Source organism: Carassius carassius, chromosome 47, assembly GCF_963082965.1.
Source record: "Carassius carassius chromosome 47, fCarCar2.1, whole genome shotgun sequence".
NCBI lineage: Eukaryota > Metazoa > Chordata > Actinopteri > Cypriniformes > Cyprinidae > Carassius > Carassius carassius.
In genome coordinates this window covers 21597328-21622516 of record NC_081801.1, presented here as the reverse complement: position 1 = coordinate 21622516, position 25189 = coordinate 21597328, and the positions used below count along the sequence as shown (strand labels likewise).

At 36.5% G+C, this 25189-nt stretch overlaps 1 protein-coding gene across 1 annotated transcript in view; it reads right to left on the bottom strand.

The window, feature by feature from the left end:
- Positions 1–5504: 5504 nt before the first annotated feature.
- Positions 5505–25189, bottom strand: part of LOC132130859 (dachshund homolog 2-like) — a 130222-nt gene continuing 110537 nt past the window's right edge. Inside the window, exons 8-13 of the mRNA XM_059542699.1 lie at positions 16557–16711; positions 16066–16213; positions 14774–14920; positions 13418–13483; positions 6692–6942; positions 5505–6615 (exon numbers count right to left, since the gene is read on the bottom strand). Of these exons, the coding sequence (XP_059398682.1) occupies positions 6905–6942; positions 13418–13483; positions 14774–14920; positions 16066–16213; positions 16557–16711 (554 nt within the window). The 3' untranslated portion in view covers positions 5505–6615; positions 6692–6904. The remainder of the gene's footprint in view (positions 6616–6691; positions 6943–13417; positions 13484–14773; positions 14921–16065; positions 16214–16556; positions 16712–25189) is intronic.

The following is a 25189-nucleotide window of genomic DNA, read 5'->3' as shown; positions in this document are numbered from 1 at the left end:
TTTGTGAAGTGCTGCACTACGCGGTCCACTTCAACTCACCGTCCCGCCATCTCAGCTCTTTAGGAGAAGCCATAAACGAGACGTCACGATGCAGAACCACTAGCATACCTTGCCCATGGGACTTCCAGGGTGAAAAACACTAGAGATTCTCCACAGTCAGACGTAGGCACAAGTTGATGACACAGATTTTGTATTTATTTAATAAAAGAACATGCTGTCTGCCTGCTTTCTGTGTTATCTTGGCAAAATGTGTGAGGGACCTAGGACATACCCTAGGGTTAATCGATATAATCAGGTGTGTGAAAGGGAAAATAGAGGTTCAAATGCATCAAGAAGATGTTCCAGGAGTTTTTCCATGTAGAGGTGAACTATGGAAAGAGGGCACATTCCTGTGACCTTCAGTTTTTTTAACGTGGATGTGTGTGTACAGGTTCAAGCAAATAATACAGGTGGTGATTTATGATTTTGAGTGCACTGAGATGCGACTTGACATTTTCCTGCTGTGGCGTAGCCTAGTTCTGGCTCCATGCTTCATTACGTGAGCCTCCCCACGCGATTCCCGACCCAGTAAAAACAAGCCTGCTCACCTCAGCTATGAGTGAATGAGCATCTGTGGATCTGTCTCGAGGGGTGGGCGGCTTCATTGTGCTCTGCTATTCTCACCTTCCCCGAAATCTCCATATGATCATGATGCCACTGCTCCAGTCAACCCTAAAATACACACACACAGCTGACCGCAACTTTCAAAGTCTTACCTGGTAAGATAAAGGAAACTGATAAATAAGTAAAAAAACATCTGTGAGCACAAATGGTTGACATTTGGTGCGATGCAGATCATTTCTTATTTATGGGTGTTTCATGTCCCTCGACCCTCTTGCACAAGTCATATGACTAATTCCTAAAATTAGGTGATGCATATGTACTCTATACACTATTGTTTTTACTACTACTACTACAACTAATGCTAAAATCACATCTTTCGATACCAGTAAGTGTTAAATACTCATTAAATCAATCGAATCACTTGGTGTCTGCAGCAAAATTAGATAGACCCAACCTCCCCACATATAATAAATGACAGTAAATAATTAAATTTGAATGCTATAAATGAATAGCACAGTTAAATCGTGGGGAGAAATTGCTAAAAACATTATCTGTGGAAAACAATACATTTTCAGTGAGCGGCCCTCATTGCCTTAAACCTGCCATGCACCACCACTGCTTTTAAAACTGCTGTCACACGCTTAATTATAATTTAATGACTAACAACATACTGTGCATTGTATCATTAGGGGAATGTACTTTTGTTGTTGTTTTTATAAATATATTGCTTAAAATTATGTGAACATGTTCTCATCATCGTCAAAAAATAAATAAAAAAATAAAATAAAAATAAAAAAGTCAAACTCATCTTACTGACTACTTAAATAAGTACATTAGCACCCAACTAGCAAGTAGTAAATCGTGGTTTGTAGCTGTGTATTACTCAGAGCCTATGTTTGAAAAGTGCTAAACTTGATTTAGTGGGAAATGTGTGAGCACACATTATTATATATTGCACTTTTCAAGTGATTTCATGGGCTTATTAATCAGCCATGAGCCTTATGATCTCAGAAAAGTAAAGTAGAGGCCTAAGTAGGCAGTCTTTAGCGCACAGTATTACCTTTGCAAAACTACAGTCTCTGCAGAAATTCATTATTCTTAATTAGCATTTCTGTAAACAGCATCAACCCCCATCATTTGCCATAAAGGAAAATCTCTGCGGTGCATTTCCACTAACAGTCGCGAACGCAGCAATTTGTTGCAGTTGTTTCTAGTTATTACTTCAGTTGTTCAGCGAGAGAGGAGGGGAAACTGGAGTAGAACATTCCTAGACACTGCTTTGTCTTCACAAACACGCATCCAGACACCTATTATTCACTATTATCTTTTAACAATGAAATTTACTGCTGTTTGAATTGTCTTTAATGTAGCCTGGAGGTAATATCCCACGATTCCCCACTAGACAGCCACTTTAGTGAGCTCTTTAACTCCCTTTCAACTGCCTTTACTCATCTATTCATTCATTTTACAATAACATACTCCGACTTTAACAGCCAACAACAACCTGTGTTTGGGTTTTATTTAGTCTTGTAATGCTGATAAGGTGTGTTAGTCAAGTGTGAGTGTGTGTGTGTGTGTATGTGTATGGGGGTGAGTTTTTCTTGTAACATTGTGCATGCACACTTAAAGTGTGGGATGCTAAGTGAAGATTTTCTTTTAAAAAGAAATTACTATTTTGGAACAAAAAGAAAGGCAACAAACAGGAAGACCATTAAGATGTATAAAATTTCTCTGAATTGCTTGTCTGTTTTCTACTACAGAAATAAATACTGTTAATAGCATTGTTTTTATCATACAGTATATGATATTATATATTATAATATATAAAATGTTATTTAATATATTGTTTTTTTTGTTTTACTATAATAATATTCGATTTATATATATATATACAGATATTGAACTGATAAGTATGGTGAAAAGCACCTATTATTTACACTTTAATCTATTAATTTTAACATAAACTACATAACTGTAGTATATCTTGGTTTTCATTAGAGTCAATCGTTCATGGTCACGGTGGCATAATCTGTCCAAACAGCTCCCTTCTGAAAAGGTCGTGAGTTATTGATCCTGGCCATGTGTTATATTTTATCTCCAGGAACGATTGTTTTTAATTGATGTGGATCAGGATTATAGGCTAGAGAAAAGAGACGCACACCTGGCTCTGATGTCAAGCTTGTATGACTCTCCATATTCGTCCGCTCCTTTAATCCCTACCTTCTTGTTAGCCTTAATCAGATTCAATGTTTTTAATGGAACATATGCAAATGATTCTGTTTTTATCTTATTTCCACTGATTAAATAGTCCACCGCAGCGATTGTGTTTCAAACACTCACCTCAATCCCACCCCTAAAAACATCACTAATCATAAATGAAGTACTTTGACTACTTTACATAAAGCCAGTTATGGAGAAGAGGGGCTAATCAAGAGTAGATCAAACGACTAGTCTTTAATTGAAGTGCAAAAATGGACCGTCTTTTTTTTTCGTAGGGCCAATTCAGGGCTCTATCAGGAGGCCTGCTTCTCTTCCCACAACTCCCAGAAGTCCAAGAAGTTGCAGATAACAGATGAAGAGCAGCAGTCGCAGTGGGAAATGTAGTCTGCTACTCGACGACTTGGGTCGGCTTAAAGGTACGTGACTAATTAGGTCAGTTCCTTTGGCAGCTGCAGGTGAGAGGTGCTCACTCGTATTTGCTTCATGTTGAACACCTCTGGGACAGTGGAGCTTCAGAGCCGTGGGTTTTATGAATTGCTAGGATGATAAGAGTTTCAGGCTGTGATGCGAGGCCCATGTGTATATTTATGAAAGTGCACCGCTTCAAAAAAAAAAGAAAAGAAGTACAACATCAATGAGGTGAATATATTAAGGACGTCATAAAGATCCTGCGTTCATACCATTCAGACTACTGGTCAACCGAAACAATTTTGTAATTTCGTGAACATTTAAACAGGACTCGACATTAAGCCTTGACGTGCACTTTTTTATTATTTATGTAATTTATTCTAAAGCAATAGTCTCATCAGTGCTCTATCAGGTCTTACTTTAATCAGCGTTTGTTATAATTCAAATTGATTTCTAGAACACTTAATGAATGGCAATATTTTCCTAACCTTATTTAATGTACGTGTCATCATTTATGTCAAATTCTTACATTTTATCAATACATTGTTAGAATAATAAGACACTGTCTGCTTGTTACCATTCAAATAAAATCAGTCTCAACAAACTCCATCTTTCCACTTCCATCTTTACTCAGATGGTTGGATTAATGATGATAAGAGGTTTTACACAGTAAATTGCAAATGTATAAATAATGTTATAAGATTAATGTTTCCTTTTTTAACATACAAACATGAAAGGATGGAAAAATGCAAAGATACTTTTAAACATGAAACCAAACCACCAGTGGGTGGCAGCAGTTCACTGTCTTAATGAGTGGTTGAGTCATTAGCCCCTTTCACTGCCATTCCGGCAAAAACACGGGTAAAGTGCTCCGGCAATTGTTCCCGGGTCGCTAGATTTTGCACTTTCACACTGCCAGTGATTCCCCGGGATATGTGCGTGCTTTCACACACAACCCGTAAAGATCCCGTAACCACACGTGACATCAGTAATGTACGAGTCGAAAACGTTAGGCATGTTATACTTTCACTGAAGCGAACGATCTCAGTGAGGAACAAACTGATCTCTGCTTCATTACAGTTTGCACATATTTTTTCGTCACATTGATCTTCCTTCAAAACAGCCGGTAAAAGAGTCGCGCGATAACGTCACTTCGACACGGCACGTGCAGTGTGAAAGGGGCTATTGATTCAACCGATTTGTTCAAATGGCTGATTCATTCAATAAATGAAGCGAATGTCTTTATGAATGGCTCACTGAATCATTGACTCACCCTATTTGTTTAAAAACACTGAATCATTCAGTAACGAATCACTGTTCTGCTGTGGCTTTGCTTGGAACTAATATTGTTAACGAAATGGAGCAAAAACGGTCAATCATTTCTAAAATGTAAGTCTTTAAATTTGAACTACATCTTTACTGAACTACTGTTGTATAATGTCACATTTGCAATCGTGCTGATAGCTATATCATTTATTACATAGAATATTTGTATATTTTTTTCTACTACACTATGTTTCTTTGTGTGTGATGTTGCACAGTCACAGTTTACACTGAAAGTAATTAAACCAGAATAATTCTCATCAAAGTTTCGGTGCTGCCCTAGTTATTGTTTGCTATTGACGAGCTATTGAAAAGTAAAATTCTCTTCCACTTACCTTTTCACAAAATCCACTTGCCCCTGACAAACGTTAATGTAGAGCCCTGATTTAAAGAAAGTGCATGAGAAAAATTACACTAATTTGCACAACAGTTTCTTAAATACATTTTAAATATACATTTAAATTGTATATATATATATATATACATTTAAATTGTATATATATATATATATATATATGTGGAACGTAATTAATTAATTTAGCAAATAATTAAACTGATCAAAAAAGACATTAAGGACTTTTACAGTGGTATAAGAATTTTGAACATTCTATTCATCAAAGAATATTAAAGGGGAAAAAAAAGGATCATGATGTTTCCAAAAAAATATTAAGCACCACAACAGCATTGATAATAATCAGAAATGTTTCTCCTGCAGCAAATAAGCATGTAAGAATGATTTCTGAAGTATCATGTAACACTGAAGACTGGAGTAATGGCTATAATATATATGTGGATTAATATATATGTGTGTGTGTGTGTTATTTTAATCTCAAAAAGGCCAAATACCAGTTAACGTGGGGGAAAACATCTCTGAAAACAACTTAAATGCAACAGGCAAATGTTTCCATCTTAATTTTATTACTCAAAGAAAAGAAAAAAAAACTACCAAGATGTCCATAGGGGTGTTTTATTCATTGTGGCATGTGCAAGGCTGTGATAAGTGTCTGTTGCCATTTTAAAACAAGATTCAACATCATTGATAGCTGCCAATTTGTGATTGCATTACCTATGGAGTCACTAGAAATGTTTAAAAATAGATTTGAAGAGGCAGCATTTTATTTTCAATTGATAGGTGTCATTTTTCATCATTGTATTTACAAGCATGCTCGCTCTGGGTGTGCATAAGGGTACTTCTCGTCTCTTTCCATCACTAAAAATGTATCCATGTAATAACAACGTCAGGATAGCAAACGCTAAAGCATTTTTACAAGTCTTTATAAACAGGTAAAAACAGAACAAGGAGTACTGTAATACTGTGTTTATAGCAACATCAAATGAACAACTTTTTTGCACTTTTTAAGTTAAGGAGCAATAGAGAAAACATTGTCGCAGGGCAAAGTAAGACAACAAAGACGTACAAAGAACGTTTGTGTCAAAATCACTTGAGCATCTGTTTGAAATGCTGATTAAAATACAATGAAAAACAACAAACCAGATAATAAAATAAACACCAGAATAATAAACATAGGACAAGGAAACGACAACATGAAAATATTTCTACACTTTCTAAAAAAATACAACAAATTAGAAAAAAAGGAAATGTTGATATAGAATCCCTTACTCAAAAGGCAAAACAACAAATGTAGACAATGTTTATTAAAGAAGCACATGTGTCTTGTTTGGAGTCTGTCCACATAATATTTGTCTCTCCTTTCATGAGGTGCTGTGGATAAAGTTCTCTACAGACTCGTCAAGACTGTTGTGCTGTTCAGAATCACTGGTGCACAGAATCATGGGGGATCAGCAGATAACACTCAATAATAATAATAATAATAATAATAATAATAATAATAATCTAGACATAGGATTAGATTAGGGTGATGCTGTGTGCTTCACATGAAGAAGGGTAATTCATCAGGTAATGACATTTTAATCCAGAAAAAAAACACACTTCTTTAAATCTCAAAAAAGTGTGGGATGTAGAAGTAGTCAAAACAAGAGAGAAAGACATTTTTTTACAAGTCGGTGCATGTGGTGTTAAAAGGTCGCCTACAAGCAGGGCTTCAGACCCACACACACAAACACACACACACACACACACACACACACACACACACACACACACACACACACACACACACACACACACACACACGTCTCATGAGGACTGCAAACGCACTGCACCTCCACACACATACACACTCGAGTCCTGTACATGGGTTTCAGGTGCCTGGTCTTCAGCACCCACACCACTTTCCCTCCGGGAAAAAGCCCCACAAACCCCTCTCCATGTTGTCCCATCCATCTGTGGTGTGAGCTGTCTGTTGAGGGACTAAAGATGCCAGAGGCTTCAGTACATGATGGGAGGTTTGGAGTAGGGTCTGTTTTCTGTAATGAGAAGATAAAATGTGTGAGAGCAGTGGATTTTACTATTTTTGCATTTGTAATCCATAAAAAAGTAACTTTAATCTGACTGTACATTTAAAACACACACACACACACACACACACACACACACACACACACACACACATATATATATATATATATATATATATATATATATATATATACACATGTATATACACATATATTGGTCAAAGACATTAAGATGTCCGCATCAAAAGAAATGTACAAAAGTGATTGTGTGTCCATAGAAAGCACATTAAATGTAAGTAAAATGTCTACTTTTAAGGTTTCAAATAAGTTTTTGGAGAATAAAATGTCAAAATGTGGTTGAAATAATGTTACATTGTCATTCAGTGTAACACAATATTTATGCAAACATTCAAACAACATGCTTATTCTGACGTGTACATATTAATATATCTAAAAGAATAATGGAGCATACTAAATTTTATTGTGTTTTAAATTAGTAAAAAATTCTTACTGACAAATGGGCAAAACCTAGGATAGTGGCAAATGTAAAAAATTGAAAATTACAACTCATTAGTATTTGGGGTGAAAGTATTTAGTCTTTTAATATGTCACAAATAGATTTTTGTTGTAAATATGCCTGACAAGATTGTTACACTGAATGACATTTTACTGGGTGTCTTCTGTAAATCAGGGGAGAATGTATGATATTTATTTTTTGCTCAGAAAAACAAAAACAAAATTGCAATTAAATAAAACAGAAAACTTTTTGCATTTTTTGGGGGGGGGAAACTACAACAGTTTATAGCAGTATTACACTTTTTTTGCTTAAACACTTTTTCGTCTTTGACCCATACACATACACATATACATACATATACATACATTCATACATACATATATATATATATATATATATATATATATATATATATATATATATATATATATATATATATATATATATACACACATACATATATATATATATATATATATATATATATATATATACACATATATATATATATATATACTGTATACACACTGTATACTGTATATATATATATATATATACTTTTATTAATTAATATATAAAAATATTTGTCAAATTTCCAAGCTGCAACTGTCCATTTTATAATATGAAAAGGCAATATAGTTTTGAAAACATTACATTTTAGCACTACAGTGTTCAAACTAATATTCCACTAATCCCAAGAATCACAAGACTTCATGAGTCAAGAATCATAATTAAAAAAGGTACAAAAACAAAGACATTAATGTCTTCCAACATCAAAATTTAGCAAGTTTTCAGAATGAATCATATCTGCGGTGGCCGTCAAGCACTAGATCAGAGAGAAACAGCTGGTGGTTGAGAGGCAGGACTGCTGCAGATGCATGTTAATCAGTGAGCTCGCAGCGCACCGTCACACAGGAAGCAGTTCATTAGGACTCGAGTGCTTTTACATCTTCAACATGCTCGTTTCTGCAAGCACCAACAGATGAACTAATATGTATGCAGGATGTAAACAAAACGCCACTCAAGGTACATGGACGGCGAGAGTGTAAGACTGGGAGTGCAGAAACAGTGTGTTCACATCCCTGCGTATAATCTATGGGTCAGCCCAAATCTGTTCTCCTTGAAACTGGTCATAGAAAAATAACATTCCAGATATGTAAAAATGTTACATGTTGATTGGTGATACTTTCCACAATTGAGCATTCTTGAATCTTTTCAACAATTTTGATGTAATTTGTTGAATTGGTAATGCATTTATAGTTGTAAAATGATTACATTTCAATTATATCATTTTATTAATGTTAAAAATGATCAAATTATAACAATTAATAACTACATTTAATGTACTGTCTCACATTTTGTCAGTGCATGATCTCACATCAATTAAAAGCAAAAAAACTAACAGAAACCAACTGATCTGAATTCCACACAAATTGTTGCAATCACTGCATTTGTCAGTGACATCTAAAACATCTATTTATCAACTTAAGAAAAATTATCAATGGCTTTATCAATAAAACCAAATTAACAATTTGATTCAAAACTACCTATGCCTTACTGAGTGATAGCTTAATTTATATTTGTATGTATCTGAATGTATCTTAAATTTATATTTATTTACAGCTTAATACTACATTTGTAACCCTATTATCCATTCTGCTGTATTTTTAAAATAAACAAATTAACATTATAAAAATGTTCTTTTCTTCAGAATCACAAAAACTGTATTCAGACATGTTCCTAATTTTGTCAAGCATAAAATATAATATAAATATAAAATTATTACTAATATAAAATTATTTTAACTTCCAGGGATTTTCAGTAAATGATCCATAAAAAAAAAACACTGTCCTAACCTTCAGAAACGTTTGACTATTTATACCTTATTTTTATACTCTCCCTTTTCTCTTGTGGAAAGTGCCTGATTTTCTGATTTTGATAAGCTGTCAACTGAATTGCTTTCTCATTCAATTCTTTTTTTGTTTATAAACTTACACAGAGCATGAATATTAAATGTGCTGTATAACACATTACATGTGACATTCATATTATATGGGAACCATCTGAAATGCATGAATGCCATGAGGTCTGCTGGTGCTGAAAGGAGGGAGAGATGCAAGAGGAGATAAATAGAAGTAGAGGTATTTCACTTGCTCTGAAATATGAGTTACGGGTAATATCCTGAAGTGCAATTAATTGAGTCCTATGGCTGACAGCAGACTAAATCTGCCATGATGAAGCTGCACCCATGAGACACTAGAGCTAATAGTTCATACACTTAATACAGAGACCTGACAGAGCAGGACACTATCTGTTTTGTTAAGCAGGAGGTGGGCCAAAATACCTCTATTCATTCAAGATGAAGTTTCATTTCTCTTTTGTGAATATCAGTGTTTTCACCATGTCACATGCATCTAAAAAAATTTTTACTTAAAAATATTGTTTTAAAAATACATAGGCCAATTTTTTTTCTTTGCATTATTCATTCATTTCAAGATAAAATACAAAATTGAATTCCAGCATTCAAGAATATTATTCCCCATTTGAAAAAGATATGCTCTCCAATTTGCAGTAAAATTCACCAAAAGGTACATTTGCAGTATTTTATGCTAATGAAAGACTGAATCAGTATGCATTGGATTTATTTTTTCATTCGCATTTTTAAATATTTAAATATAAATTAAATATTGTATATAAGGAGACCATCAATAAAATATTTGCTGTTGGCTATTTTTATTTTCATATTTTTTATTCACATTGTTTTCATCAATTTGTAGCCCTAACAGGAAACATCCAAATATTCAAGTTCTATTCAAAGGCAACCGTTTAAACATCACATTCTTCTCCTTACATCAGTATTTCAGTAAATGAGTAACTGTTGCCAGCGATGAGGTCAACCCTATGCATCTTTTGCCCCACATGTAGGATGGATGAGGATGTGAGGGTGGTCCTCGTCTGGGACCTTCTCCACAACACATGGCGCCCTTCCTATAAGCCGGGTCTCACTTATTCTCGAAACACAAAAAACACTTCCTCTTCCTTAATTATTCACCCTAGTTATATCACAGCATGATACACATTAATAGGTTGAATTGGTGTGTTCACATAGACCCATACGGAATCTGCACACTTTCAGAGTTGATTGTTGGAACGAGTGTGGAATTCTCCGGAAGGACGCTCATTGAGTGTGACTGCAATGTTTTCAGTTTGGTTTGCTCAATCTTAATTACATTTTCAGCTCCCTTCTTCACTCCCTCTCTTTCACCACTCCACACTTCTCTTAATCGGCTTGTAAAGTGATGTCACCTCCTTTTGTGTTCAGCAGTTTTCTGTTAGCGCCACTCGTCTTGATTAATCAGAAAAGGCACAGGTCATCGTAATGGCCCCAACACAGGGGTGGAACCTGAGAAAGCGCGAAAAGCTTTTAGCCCGATGAGTGGGATCTCGGCAAGGACAATCAAACCTAATGAAATCAACTGTCAATGCTAAGCTTGCAAAACTGTGAAGTCCGACTTGGGAGAGAAGCACGGGCTAATTAGATTTTTGGCGGCTGTAATGGATAAATGTGGTGAGGCTCGGGGAAGGGTGGAGCGGACAACAGACTTCATACACAAACTGCCAGACTTTGTAAAATTATTGCACAGACACCTTTGGAACATCTAGGTAAAGCAATGTAGAGATAATTGTAAAATATGTTTTTCCTTCCTGGACAAAACCCGTGCGTTCCTTAACCAACAAATTAGATATGCTCTACCTTCAGTTTGTAACAATTTAGATGTGAAAGTGACATGAAATGTGGCCAAGTATATTGACCAATACTCTGAATTAGTGCTCTGCATTTATTCCATCCAAAGTTAACACACACAGCAGTGAACACACACACACACACACACACACACACACTGTGAACTCACACCCGGAGCAGTGGGCAGCCATTTTTGCTGCGGCGCTCGGGGAGCAGTTGGTTTCAGTGCCTTGCTCAAGGGCACCTCAGTCTTGGTATTGAAGGTGAGAGAGAGCGCTGTACATACACTCCCCCCACCTACAATCCCTCCTGGTACGAGACTCGAACCAGCAACCTTTCAGTTACAAGTCCGACTCGCTAACCACTAGTTAATACATTTTGGCCTCCGTGAACTACTCGTGAAGTGAACAGCCAAAGAACTGTGTCAGAGCGATTACTGTCCCATCGCAGATAGACTCACTTGCACCTCGATTAACCTCTGCATTATGGGGGAAAGGTCTGATCTTCAGGTTTCCTGGTTCTGCTCGCTGCTCTAAAGGTCAGGGGCATCCCTGCTGTTACGCTCACATTAGTGACGCCTCAACTCAAGTCACAGACTACATTCCACAGGCCTCCAGACTGTGACTAAAAATGGTTGCAAATGAAACAGACGTTTTTCAGTTATTCAGAATTAACTGAGAACTGGTATTTGTCGTGTAAAGATACATAAAATGTTGCTGTAATAAATGGTATTCATAAATATATATATATAATATATCTATTTTTATAGATAATCCACCTGTCACTCAAGTAGCCATGCCCTTATTTATGCAGAACTTTAAGGTTTAATATAATTTAAACAGATGATTTAAAAAAAAAAAAAAAATCACCCCCATTACACATTAGCTATATAGACTCAAATGATTTTTTGTACCAGACTGTAAACATGTTTTTTTTTCTGCTGTAAAGTTGGCCATTTTAATATGCAATTGACTCCTTTTTGGAGCCAGCCTCCAGCGGCAAGTTGATAAATAGCCATTTTAATCACTTCCTTGTTGACTTAACGAAAGAGAGCGGAAGGCTGCCGCTTGGTTTTGACCCAGAATTGCTCTATAGGTCTCGAGACTGTTTGGATTGTTTTGGGATTGTTGCTTTTGTACAATAGACAAATGTGTTTTTGTTTACTCACTTAATGGTTGAAAACCAACTAAAGAGTCTTTTTATTTTCTTGAGTCACGAGTTAATGTCTCATAAGATTTGACAACAGCATGCTCTATTCTATCTCCAGATGTCGGCCTACAAAATAACAATTGATGTATTTCTCAGTCTAGTCTAAGGCTGCGTGTCTTTGATCTGCAGGTTGTGCAGATCTGACCTGGAGTTGAAAGTTTCAGACTTTGAAACATGAGATGGGCCACAGATTTAGGGTGAAGTTGTGTCAGATCCAACCCACGATCACCCAGCGATGACCCCTTTACACCGAGAATGAACCCTGGTGCTGCCCCAACGAGAAAAAATAAATAAAAATACTGGCGGTATCTCTGCAAACGCTTCAGCAGTGCTCTGTTACAGCGCCGCTGTCAAAACCAGAAGAAAAATGGATGTCTCTTTATTTGCAGACTGTGAAATTGGCTGTATAGGGGGAAAAAAAATGTTGCTCATTTTCAGTGGAGCACTTTGCAGGCCATTTCCACTGCATCTTCTGTAAACATATGTATTTATTCACCTTCCCCCAGCCCCACATTTCAATAAGATGTACGGCAGCGGGTCTTTAATTCGCCGTCAGACGTGTTGATAATAGGTCCCATTTATCAAACACAACTTTTGGCCAGATTTGGGAGGCTAGGTTGAAGGGAAGAGGGAAAGACAGATGGAACAGGGAGAAGAATGAATCTGTATGAGTGTGTGCAGAAGAGCTGTAAAGCGCAAATAGATCTCGGGGAATGGAAGCGTGAAAGGCACATGAAAACATCAGTTTGTAATCTCACTCCTGAAAGAGTCTTCAAAGGGACCCAATGAGATGCAAGGCAAGTTCAAGGATTTACTCTGGTAGTTTTGCTTGGGTTCGGCCCCAGGAGAGAGGGGGCCTCTGGACCATATCTACAGCACATGGCTGGCTGCATCTTCTCAACTGCAGCCATCCATTCAAATACCGAGTATTGACCATATGATGTCAGGTCTTTATTTCGAGTTTTGTCGTTTGTGGTAGTTACACATGTAGTGTAAATGCAGTACGCTCTTACCTTGTACAGCTGAGTTCTCCTGCTGGTTGCCATTATGTTCAGACTTCACCTCTGGTATCACTGCCTCTAAAATCAAATATGTCACATAATTAGACCTCTCGTACATTATCAGCAAAACATGCCATTGGTACCTGTGTCTCAAATAAATATATTTACAAATAACATTTTTAATATTAGATATTGTCACATTTTACAACCTGAAATACATTGAAAAAAAAAGAGTTTCATTAAAAATACACATTCAAATTATTATTATTTTTTTTTTTAAGAAGTAATACTTTTATTCAGTGTTAAACTCTTGTGAAAGTCCTTACAATTTAAATAAATAATGGTATTTTTAACTTTCTATTCGTCAAAGAATCCTAAAAAAATTTATTTTTGGTTTCCACACACACACAAAAAAAGAAAAGTGGCTCAACTGTTTTCAACATCGATAATAATCAGAACTGTATCTTGAGCAGCAAATCAGCATATTAGAATGATTTCTGAAGGATCATGTGACACTGAAGACTGGAGTAATGTTGCTGAAAATTCAGCTTTGTATCACAAGAATAAATTACATTTTAAAACATGATACATAGAAAATAGTTGTTTTAATTTGTAATAAAATTTTACTAATTTATTACAGTGTTTTGCCGTATATTTAATAAAATAAATACAGCCTTGGTGAGTATCAGAGACATCTGTGTATTATTAAAAAAGAAAATATATACATATATCTTTTAATGTCGTCTACCTAGCTCAGTTGAGTTGAGCTGCACTTGGAAATAATCTCCTCAACAAAGGCCGTGTTGCACAGATAAACAAAAGAGGAAGTAGCTTTATCTGAGCAGAGATGTGACGTACTGTAACAACAGACCTTCACAATATGGATCTTTTTCTAGCATTCCCCTCTGATGAAAGGCAAAAACAAAGGGCATTTCTCATAATGAATTTGTGTCTAATCAGCCTCGGCCTAATAATTGCTCCAGCACTCATGAAAATACTTGCAGATGTCTTGCAAATGTATTTGTTTTTTGCTCCATTCAAATCCTGCTTCTGTTAAGATATTCACAATTAATCAAGTGTAATCAAAACAACAGCAAGCGATTTAGGAAAATGGTTTGGCCTTGATAAGTGTGCTTATTTAGAGCGTTTATGATAAACATCAGACTCCATTTCCTCAGCTGAGATTATGATCCTAATGCGTTGCTAATAGTTATGACCTAGACGAAGACATAAAAAAAAAAAATTAGAATGAACAAAAGGTTGAACGAAATATTAATGGACAAACTGAGGGAAGTGGTCAAATGCAAAGACTGCAAGTGTGAGTATTAGGACCGCTCCAGTGTTGTTTGTGTCCGAGCAGAGCCCCACCGTTGAGACTCATGCGGAGACTCTCAGGAGATGTGGCCTGTTTGAGCGCATGTTCCACCTGCTCTCTCCTCTTGGACTCAAACTCCAGAGCCTCCTGCAGTTTCCTCTTCGCCTTCTTTTCCTTCTTCAGACGCTTCTGAATAGTGGCTGAGGGCGAGAAGAAAGACGTTTAAACAGTAAAACACTTCGCTCGTTCAGCATGGTGTCTGAAAACACAAGGAGACACCAGCGCAAACACACGTTCACACATTAGAGACTTGAAAGTGCTCATTAGCATTAGCAAAACAAACACATATTGTGCACTAGGTGCAACAGCTTTCAAAACAGGATATGTAAAATTGCAAGGTTTTTAGACGCTCAGATTAATAAACTTTACGGAAATGTGTCCTAGTTGTTAGATGTTTTTCTAGGACATCACTACTACTATTACGCATATTCAGGGTTCAGGGACCCTAAGAATAAGCAATCTAATAGCACTACTAATAAAATAATAAATTCAACCTTCCAGTGCACATTTATGTGGCTAACACAACAGCTGTTCATATCTAACACCAACACATCGTGTTCACAGCACAATCCTCTGAATATGTGTGTATATGTGGATTCATAGCAATTAACGGTCTTTTGAAATACTCTGGCAGAAGACCTTAAAACAAGCTCCCGGCGTGTTCGCTCGTGTGCGGTGTTAAATGTATGTCCTTTCCTCCTCACACATCTAATTACTTGCCTTTGATTGGCCAAATCATCCACCATATAACAGTGTGAATTAAAAGAACATGAACTGCTGTAACAGCCATGGCTAATAAATTATTGAGGTGTTTGTACATATTGTCAGAGTTGTTATCCAGCTGAATAATTGGCTTAATTTCTTGGCGCAAACGGCAGGAGTTGAATTGGCAGTAAATCCACCAGTGACACGGTTTGGTTGTGATGTAGGGAAGGAACTTGTGGTGTGCGCACTGAGATTTTTCTTTGATTGTTGAGTGTTCCTCACGCGTTAATGTGTTTACCATTAAAAAAAAAAGAGAGAACCCGGAAGGATTCGTACACATTATAGCCAATTAATTTCCATAACTTTTTCCCGTAATTTGTGATTACTGGATTTAAAAATAAGAAAAAAATATAAAACACTATTTATACTATTGAAACTTGCATAAATTTTCTAGTATTCTTTTTTATGATTTCTATGACTGTGGGAACTCTGGACCTAAAATATTACTATTTTATAAAGTATTTTATGATAAAAAGCAAGTTCAGTTATGATCCACCCTAACATCAGAGTGTGGATGTACCTCGGCTGTGTAGTTCAGAGGTGAGTCGTCTCTCCAGACTCTCTCTCATCTCTCTTTCTCTGTACAGCTCCATCTTTAACTCCTTGCGTTCCTGTTGCACCTGTTTATCCTGCACACGGGCATTATCCACGGCCACCTTCAGCAGACCCTGAGCCGCCAACATAACATAAGACACACTTGATTTTAATACACACATAAACATTCACAGTTACCATAAAAAGCAGTGGTTCTTAACCAGGAGGCCAGGGCCCACTTGGGGGCCTCAGCAAACTTCCAAGGGGGAGACACATGAAGACTTAAAATAGGTATAAACATATTTAATATTTTTTCCCTGAGTTACTATTTTTATTGAAGAGCATACAGTTCTAGAAACATCTTGAATCGTAAAATGGTTTGTGGTTAATCAATTTTAAAACCGCATAGGATTTGAAGAGGATCATGAGGATACAAACATAATAACTTTTTAATGAATAAAAGTGAATAAAACACACTGCATGTACCTGGATGTTAGTGAGCAATGTCTCCACAGAAGAGAGGCCATCTGTAAACAGGAAGGGAGCGGGGAAGCCTGGAGGAAGAGTCTGAGTGCCCAGAGGAAGCTTCTCGAACCCTGGTTTCTGCATGGGCAAAGCTAACTGAGCCTCGTCTGACAAAACATAGAACAGAACATAAAAATGTATAGTATTTTTCCCAAATAAGAAAAATGTTAGAAACATGACTAAAAAGGAGTTAAATGTTGTAACCAACAGAATCATGTTCTCAAAGTAGAAAGGCAAACTCTATAAAACATGTTCATACACCATTTACTTTCTTTAACAGCTGTCTAATTTATATACTGATATATCAATATACTGTATTAGTTGACCACTACAGCAAAAAATCAGATTTATTCAAATGAAATGACTTTTTTTTCTTTTCTTTTTCTTTTTTAAGTGAATTGTGTCTTTTTTTTTTGTTTTTTTTTTGGTTAAGTGTATTGTGTCATTTATGTGTCACCAAGCAGAATTGAAATGATAAAAATGTCTCCCCAAACATTCTCCCCATCTTCCATTGGTCAAACAATCAGATAGCTCCGCCCCCAGCCTCACACTATTGGTTGAGCTGTTGCTGTGTCAGGCTGTTCAGGACACTCAAACACGTTTTAATAGTCCAACAATTAAGAAAAAATCTACCTAAAAATTGCTTACTTAGAGTCCCTGCATAACAAACAGGAAAAATAAAGTATTCTAACTTAAAAAATAAGAAACTCTTTACCTTGAAGTGAGTTTCATGCAGCCTATAAATTTATTTCCCAGAGGATGAACTGGCTATAACCAAAGCGAGGGTTTACAGTACATCCAGAAACAGTAAACGTGAATATCACTCTCAGGGAGAAGATAAACCGAGTGAGCGCTTCACAGTGCATTTCTGAAGAAACAGAAAGCTGCTGTGTGCAAACCTCCGTATAGCAGTTAATCTCTTACTTTCATACATACAATCCATATTTTACCCACAAGCCCCATAGGCAACCCCTCCCACCTACAATGCCAGGCCACAAACTAGCCCCACTGCAGCAGCAATAACTGATGGAACTGGGGCTGAATAAGAAAGAGCGCGAGCAGTCATGATTCACTCCGGCTAATCTGGCCGGGGCCTCTCTCCACGCACATTGACACGGCCCGTCCAGAGCTCCCTATGCAAGACAAATAGGCCGGCTGAGGTGGGAATTGTGATGACAGTGTATCACGGGTCAGATCGATTTCCCTGCCGCCCGCTCTCCAGCGCCCCACCAGATAACCCTGCACTCCTTTCTGCCCATTGTTCATACCACACCTGTCCCACCAGCCATAAATTTCCCCCCTTCTTTCCTCGCCACTGCAAAGGGCATTAAAGAAGAGAGGAGCCGAGAGAAGGAGGGGAAGAATTCGCCCTCCTCTCCTTACAGGTTGACAGTGTGTGATTAAGTTTTTGGTGCCGGCTGAAAGTGGCGAGCAGATGAAGGTCATGCAGATAGAGTGTGAAGAGGAAAACACGCGAGAGGAAGAAGGATAGGGTGAGAGAAGGGGTGAGCAGAAGGGGACGCTGGAGAGAGAGAGGTGTGAGGTGAACTGTGAGATAAAACTGGAGGTGAAGACTGCAGAAATGTTTAAAAGCGCACGAGGGGCTCTGCATCGTTCAGTATGTTGATCGTACCTTTATGTCTTATTGTGTACGGTTCATCCAGTGCACATTATTCCGAAGAAAAATATCTGCATTATTTCAAAATTTGCTTCATTATATTGCCTTTTTTGGAATTCTGTCATTTCAAACTAGAATTGTTTTTTTTTTCTGTGTGTGTTTCGAGTCCGAACAAAACAACTGCTGAACGAATTTGCTGTTTTATTACACATACAGTAAAGCGATATGCTATATAGCAAATCTCAGCTATATGGTTGTTTATATTATTGTTTATATCGAAGCTATTGTATAGTATCGCCCAACTCTATATAAAGTTGAAAATATAAGTATATACAACTTTATCCACACACAAAAAGTGCAATTAAATAAATTGATATATACTATAGCAAATCTCAACTGCTTGATTGTTTTTGTGTCCACTATATCTGTTTACAACATTATAAACAGTAACATGATTTTCTGTAAAGCTGCTTTGAAACAATGTGTATCGTGGAAAACACTATACAAATATAATTTGACTCAGTAGACAGAATTTTTTTTTTTATATATATACATTTGTTAAATGAATGATTCAGTGACTTATTTGTTTTACACCAAGTCTTTTGTAAGTCATCTGTGGCCACCTACTGGTGTAACAATGTAACTTGCTGAATAAATCAAGAAACAAAATCTTTGAATTGATTCACAAGAATTGTCACTTAAATGAATAAAAATCCCACGCTACATTCTACTTAACTAAGAAATGTCAAACTACAAAATTAAAATGTTCTTTCAACAGCCTTTTAATGAATAGGTCAGATATTAACATCAACCTCTTTGTAGTTGTTTTTGGTGAGTGGATGATTCCAATTCAAGCTTGGGGAACTAAAAACTACACTTCCCTGGTCAATGTGGCAGTAGAAAGGAGGTTAGAAAGGAGTAGAAAGGAGCTCTTGGAAGCCCAGCCCTCCTGCTGGCCCCTGCACACCTAATTGCAAGTCCCTTTTAAACGACAGATTTATCTAGCTGCGGCTGCTGATAGTGTTCACTTCAATTCATTTTATTACATCCAGCAAAGAGGGTGGAAGAGCCCTCGGCCCATGACATTTACAAAGTGCCCCCGTTCTGTCTCCTCTCACTGTAATGTGCACAAGTAATGATACCATGTGTGTGTGTGTGTGTGTGTGTTAGGCCAAGCACAATGGGATCTTTTTGTTTGTACATATTGTGTGTATGTTTGTTTGATAAAAAATTAATTTTCGTTCTAGGCAGAAGACCATCCTTAATCTATATTTAAGTTTTTTTTTCAAATGTAAACATTATTACAAGATGCAAGTATTGTAAGAAAAAAATACCTGAACTGCTAAATAAAACGATTCCATCCACCCAACCCTACAAAACAGCACCAGCTGAGAGTACAAAGTGAACAAACAGATAAATAAATAAACTAACAAAAAGAAGGGAAGTGCTTTTTTTTCTTTTAACTGACCACCGCAATCAATAATTTATTTATCAGACCTTTTATTTGCTGTCCACTAAAAATAACGACAATATGAAGTTTCTAGAAAAAGCTTTCTTGCCAGTTGCAAACAAAGAAACTCAAAAAGCGGAGAAAAACAAAACAAAACATTGGAATTGGAAAGCTTGTTTTTTTTTTTTTTTAAGTTTTTCTTTTTTCAATTGAATTGTTAAAATATTAACATATCATAAAATGTAATAAAAAATAAAATTCTCATTTGTTACTGGACCCATTATTTTTCTAAAATGTACTTAGTGCTTCAACTAGCCATCAATCAGGTGAAGTGTTCTAAAATATAGAAGTACTTTATCAAATTTGTAAATGTTTTCTCCTCATGACTCTTCCTCTAACTTTTCTTCTAAAGATGGTTTTCTCTCAGCGAGTTACTTGACATTATGTCAGCCTTCCCAGAGATTCTGCCCCCCGTTCCATATGGATGAACATATGCCAGGGACAGGAACAAAAGAAAGAAGGCTATCTCCCTCAGCGCCTTTAACCCCAATGTGCTTTTCTTGCCTGAACATATTTGTTAGTTTTTATTTTGTACATGTGTCGGTTGGGACTTCTCTTGAATATTCAAAGGGATCCAATTAGGGGGTAATTTAGTGTGCATCTATGGCACAGTGTTTTTGTCAGGTACGTGTGTACATGATCGCACCTGCGCACCCACACACTAATATAGGTTTGTTTACACAAAGATTAACATATGAAGATCAAGGCACACAAATAATCACCATAATTGCCAGAGTAAATGTTAAAAGAGCTAATTATTTGAGGTTGTTTTGAATTGTGAGGTTCTCTTTTAGCACTATATTAATGATGTCATGAGAGAGAAAATTAGTGACAATGCTGCAGTCTGAGCAAAAAGTTGTACCTGCTGACTTTCTGCTTTTTTTTTTAAATCAGGTCAGGGTGAGGGCCGTTTATGAGTCTCTAGGTCATATTCCATCCTTAAATCAGAATAAATATATATATATATATATATATATATATATATATTAATAAAAACAAGCCTTTTAGTATCATTTAAAGCGATTTTTTTTAAAGCTAAATTACAATTAGCCCATGATTTACTCACCCTCAAGCCACCCTAGGTGTATATGACTTTCTTCTTTCAGATGGATCCATTCGGAGTTATATAAAAAAAAAATCACAAGCTTTACAATGAGAGTGGGCAGGTGTTTCTATTCAGCAGTCCAAAAGAAGTCCTATAAAGTGCATCTATCCGTAATAAGAAAGAGTCCCACACCCTGTAGCGAATCAATGCTTTTTTGTAAGAAAAATATCCATATTTAAAACATTATAAACAGTTATCTCTAGCTCCTGCTTGCTGTCGTGAGAAGTGTTGAACGCGGAAGCAGAGAGTTAAGAATAAAACAAAACACTGGTCACTAGGTCAACACCGCAGCCCTTAACCTGCGCACAGGAAGAATGAACTGGATTGAATGAAACTGTCAAACTAGGATTTGTAAAGAAAAATATCAGAGGATTTTGATATAAGCCAAGAGGAGACTGGTTTTCCTTTGCTAAAGTAAGGAAACTTTGCTTCCTTTACCCCTGTAAACAATCATTGGTTTTCGCGAGACTAGCATATTCTCACCGGGGCATGCGCTACGCAAACGTCCTACGTCATTCGCACGGAATGGCTTCCGAGTACAACAGGTAGTGCAAGCTACAATAAAAGTGGTTATAATGTTTTAAATATAGATATGTTTCTTACAAGAAATGTGTAATGATGTTAATACAATAGCAATTAAGCATATTTTCTCCTACATGTTTATTACTGTAATATGTTTTAATTATTTTATTATTGTTGTTGTTGCTACTGTTGTAAATCCCATTACTCTAATTTCTACGTAATTGAGTGATCTATGTAATTAAGCACACATGTAAATTGTATAATAACAAAATGTAACAATTTTTTTTTATTATTATTAACAAATGCTAACATAATGTATACATTTAGGATTTTATTTAAAATATTATTTACATAATATTACATTTATTTTAATTTATAAATTTTTTTAATTTATTTAAAGTTTTTGTTCTTAATTTGCCACCATACAGTAGTAATAAAAATTTGATTTTTTTTTTTTTGCATTACTATGATGAGCATTTTAGAGAAATATTTCATGAAAATAATTTTAGAATACAAATGATCTTAATGGTCCTAAAATAGATTTCATTTTCTGTTTCTATACATTTTTTGGATTCAATATGGCATGTTTTTTGACCTGTGACCAGGTGAGATTCGCTTAGTCTCATTTGTCACATCACAATGTTGATCACAGGTTGAGTGAGCACACAACACTTGTTCTGACAAGTTTGTGCCTCTGGGAAAATTATTGGAAGGCAAAGGTTAGAGGAGTTTTTAGTTGGAATTAAATGAAATCAGGATGGGGGAGGAAAATGCAATAGAAATAGAAGTAAAAACAGAAAAAAATTAGATAAAGAAAATGAGGAAAATGAGAGGAGATCAGACCTTCCCATCGAAGCTGATGCCACACAAACTCTGATGGAGCCTTAGCCCACTAGAGAAAAAAGCTTGAGAGAGACAGATCGCCCCTCTGCCAGTTAGACATTTATTCCCAACAAGATGGCAGTGTTTGACAGGAGGCGCCGGGGGAGCCCTAAAGCATGGGGATCCGAACGCCTGGGTGGTATTTATAGCTGTGAGACAGTCCAATCTGAAGTAACTCACAGAGGAGTAACACGACAGAAGAAACTCCTAGATGACCAACCTAACAGATTCACAAACATACAGAAATGTGTTACTGGATAGTCCTCAGTCTAAACAATTACCTGCAATTTATATGAAAATAGAGGGTTTCCTAAATTACTGTTGCGGTCACATTTACAGATGCTTGGCGAAATACAGGATAAATCCAGTAATTTCAATAAGAATCCACTGAAATTGGGAGTTTCGCATAAGGGAGAAAAACATTCCGCTCATGTTCAAGTTGGCAATGCAAATTTGACACGCTGATCAATATGTGCTTCATATATCGCTGTGCTACATATATGTCTTGATATATATCTAGATATTGAAAGTGGAAAAATAAACCTTTTTTGCACTAATTAGACCAGTTGGTTACCACCTAAAACACTAGCAACTGCACAAATACACACTAAAAAACATTCACAACACTTTAGTTTTCTGGCAGCCAATGCAAAATTAAAATTTTCACATCTTCTTAAATGAACTGGTTTGTTGACTTGCTACAACAAAAATCAACAAAGCAGAAACTTCCTACCACTAAACCACAAGCTATATTACTGGCACAGTCAATGGAAGCAGTAGTCGCTCCCTATCACCTCTTCATTTCGTTCTTCAACTTCAAATAATTCTCAGGGGTTACACTTCCAAAACTTGAGGTCCACGGGGCCCCTGATTCACTAGAGTGCAGAATAACAAGCTACATTAAAACCAGGCCCCCAAAAGGAAATGCACAAAGCACATAATGAGCTCAACCAAAGCAAAGGACCAATGTTCGTTAGTTAACCCCCACGATACATACGTATACACAAAAAAGATGAAAGCAGGACAATAAAACCCTAGCAGTAATAGGGTGGAGGAGGAAGTGAATGAGGGGGAATTAGTGTATATTACATTTTAACTGCCATATGCAGGCTGGACCGCAGAACATGTCTAGGCTATTCTGGAAGATAGAGGATGTTGGGAATGTAAAATGAAAGAATAGTTGGTGCATTGAGAGCTATAAAAGTGGCACTGCATTGGTCTTTGCCCTGTTTGGTTTGAATATTCTGAAAATGGAAAAGTACAGTGGTTTTTAAAGCTTAGATTTATCAGTATAGTAGGAATGCCAACTAGCAATCAACAAAGAATTGAAGGACTTGAAAATTAAACTATTTTTTCTGTTTTTTCCTTTTATTCCACGTTCACAAATGGGTGTAATAGAAAGTAGACAGGAGATGATGAGGGTTAAGGAAATAATATGAACTGGACTCAAACTTCTGTTTCCCAAGTAAGCACTTTGGCTCAGTGCATCTCAAACCACCTCCTTTTTAAAAAAAACAACGTAGACCAAGAACAAACAGAACTAATTTGGGTGCTACTCGCTTAAGTCTACAGGAAAGGGGAATTTAAACGAACAAATACACCTGCAAATAAACAGGCAAGTAAACAAACTAGAAAAGAGGCCAGGCTGCGTTTTCCTGACACTCCAGCCCTGCGCATAATGAATATGTGTACATGAAATGAGCCATAATGAGCGCTTCCTTCTCCCCCAATTAGCGTGTGAAGAGCAGTGGGTGGAATATTAAATGAGAGGAATACTAGGTCAACACCGCAGCCCTTAACCTGTGCACAGGAAGAATGGACCTGAGAGATGAATGCGTCTCAAGGGACACTGAAGAGAACCTGAGAAAGTTTCTCTCATACAGTCTAAAGTTTTTTCATATTCTTTATTTAGAAATCATTTGTAAATGACTATTTTTACAGGATGCTGTTACTGATCAGAATATTATTTGAAATGCCACATGAAATGAAAAGACCTTTATCGTATTTGCATTGAGGCTAATATAAATGCTATTTGTAAACGTGTATTTGTCAACTTTCACAAGTATGCTAGCTTATAAATCTTGTATCAGAATGATAATAATCTTGTTTCCGAGGCTGTATACTATTTATTTTTTTACAGGACAATGTTATCTACAATGAGAATGTCCTTTTCCTCTGGTACCAACCGCTAACAACTAGCATTACAATCTAGCTACTGTATGTTAGAAGCGGCTCATTTTAATTTGCTGTGCTGTAAATACTTTCTGGCATATTTTGTACATATTTTTTTAATAGTTTTATTCAAATGTAGTACCTACTAAACTGTATACGATTTCAGATGCAGTTTCATTTTTCAGGGAGCCTTTGGTTAACAAGCTAACAGTTTAGCCTATAGCTTAGTATCGTACTAAGTGGTTAAAAATATATCACAATAAACTAAAGGACAGTTTTTATAGGTGTATGATGTAGAGTAAAAACCCGTGCATGTCTATATGTTCATGGCTTTGTTGTCTCTGTTAACTTGTAATTTGCATTATTAAATTTTGTCTCATGTATTGTTTTCTTTTATCGGTATGGCTATCTCTCTCCGCCTCGGGGCAACTTTACTTCGGATGCGATAGTGAAACTGCACAGGAGAGCGCACAAGCCTGAGAGACAAAAACCTGTTCCAACTCTTCCCTCAGAACCAGAGCAGAACACAAGCACCTGTCCTCACCCTTCTCCTCCTCTCTGCCTTCATCTGTGTGTGTGTGTGTGTGTGTGTGTTAGGGAGTGAGGAGGAGACAGAGCGCACATCATTTATCACTTGTGTTCTCGTCCAAAAATGTCGCTTTTGTGGGGTGACTTTCAACCGTGCTAACCTTGCCCCAAATTGCTAACTGTAACAGTTTACTTTTACCTTCCAACATGTCATTGATTTTCCTCGCCTAATATCTGTTCCTCATCGT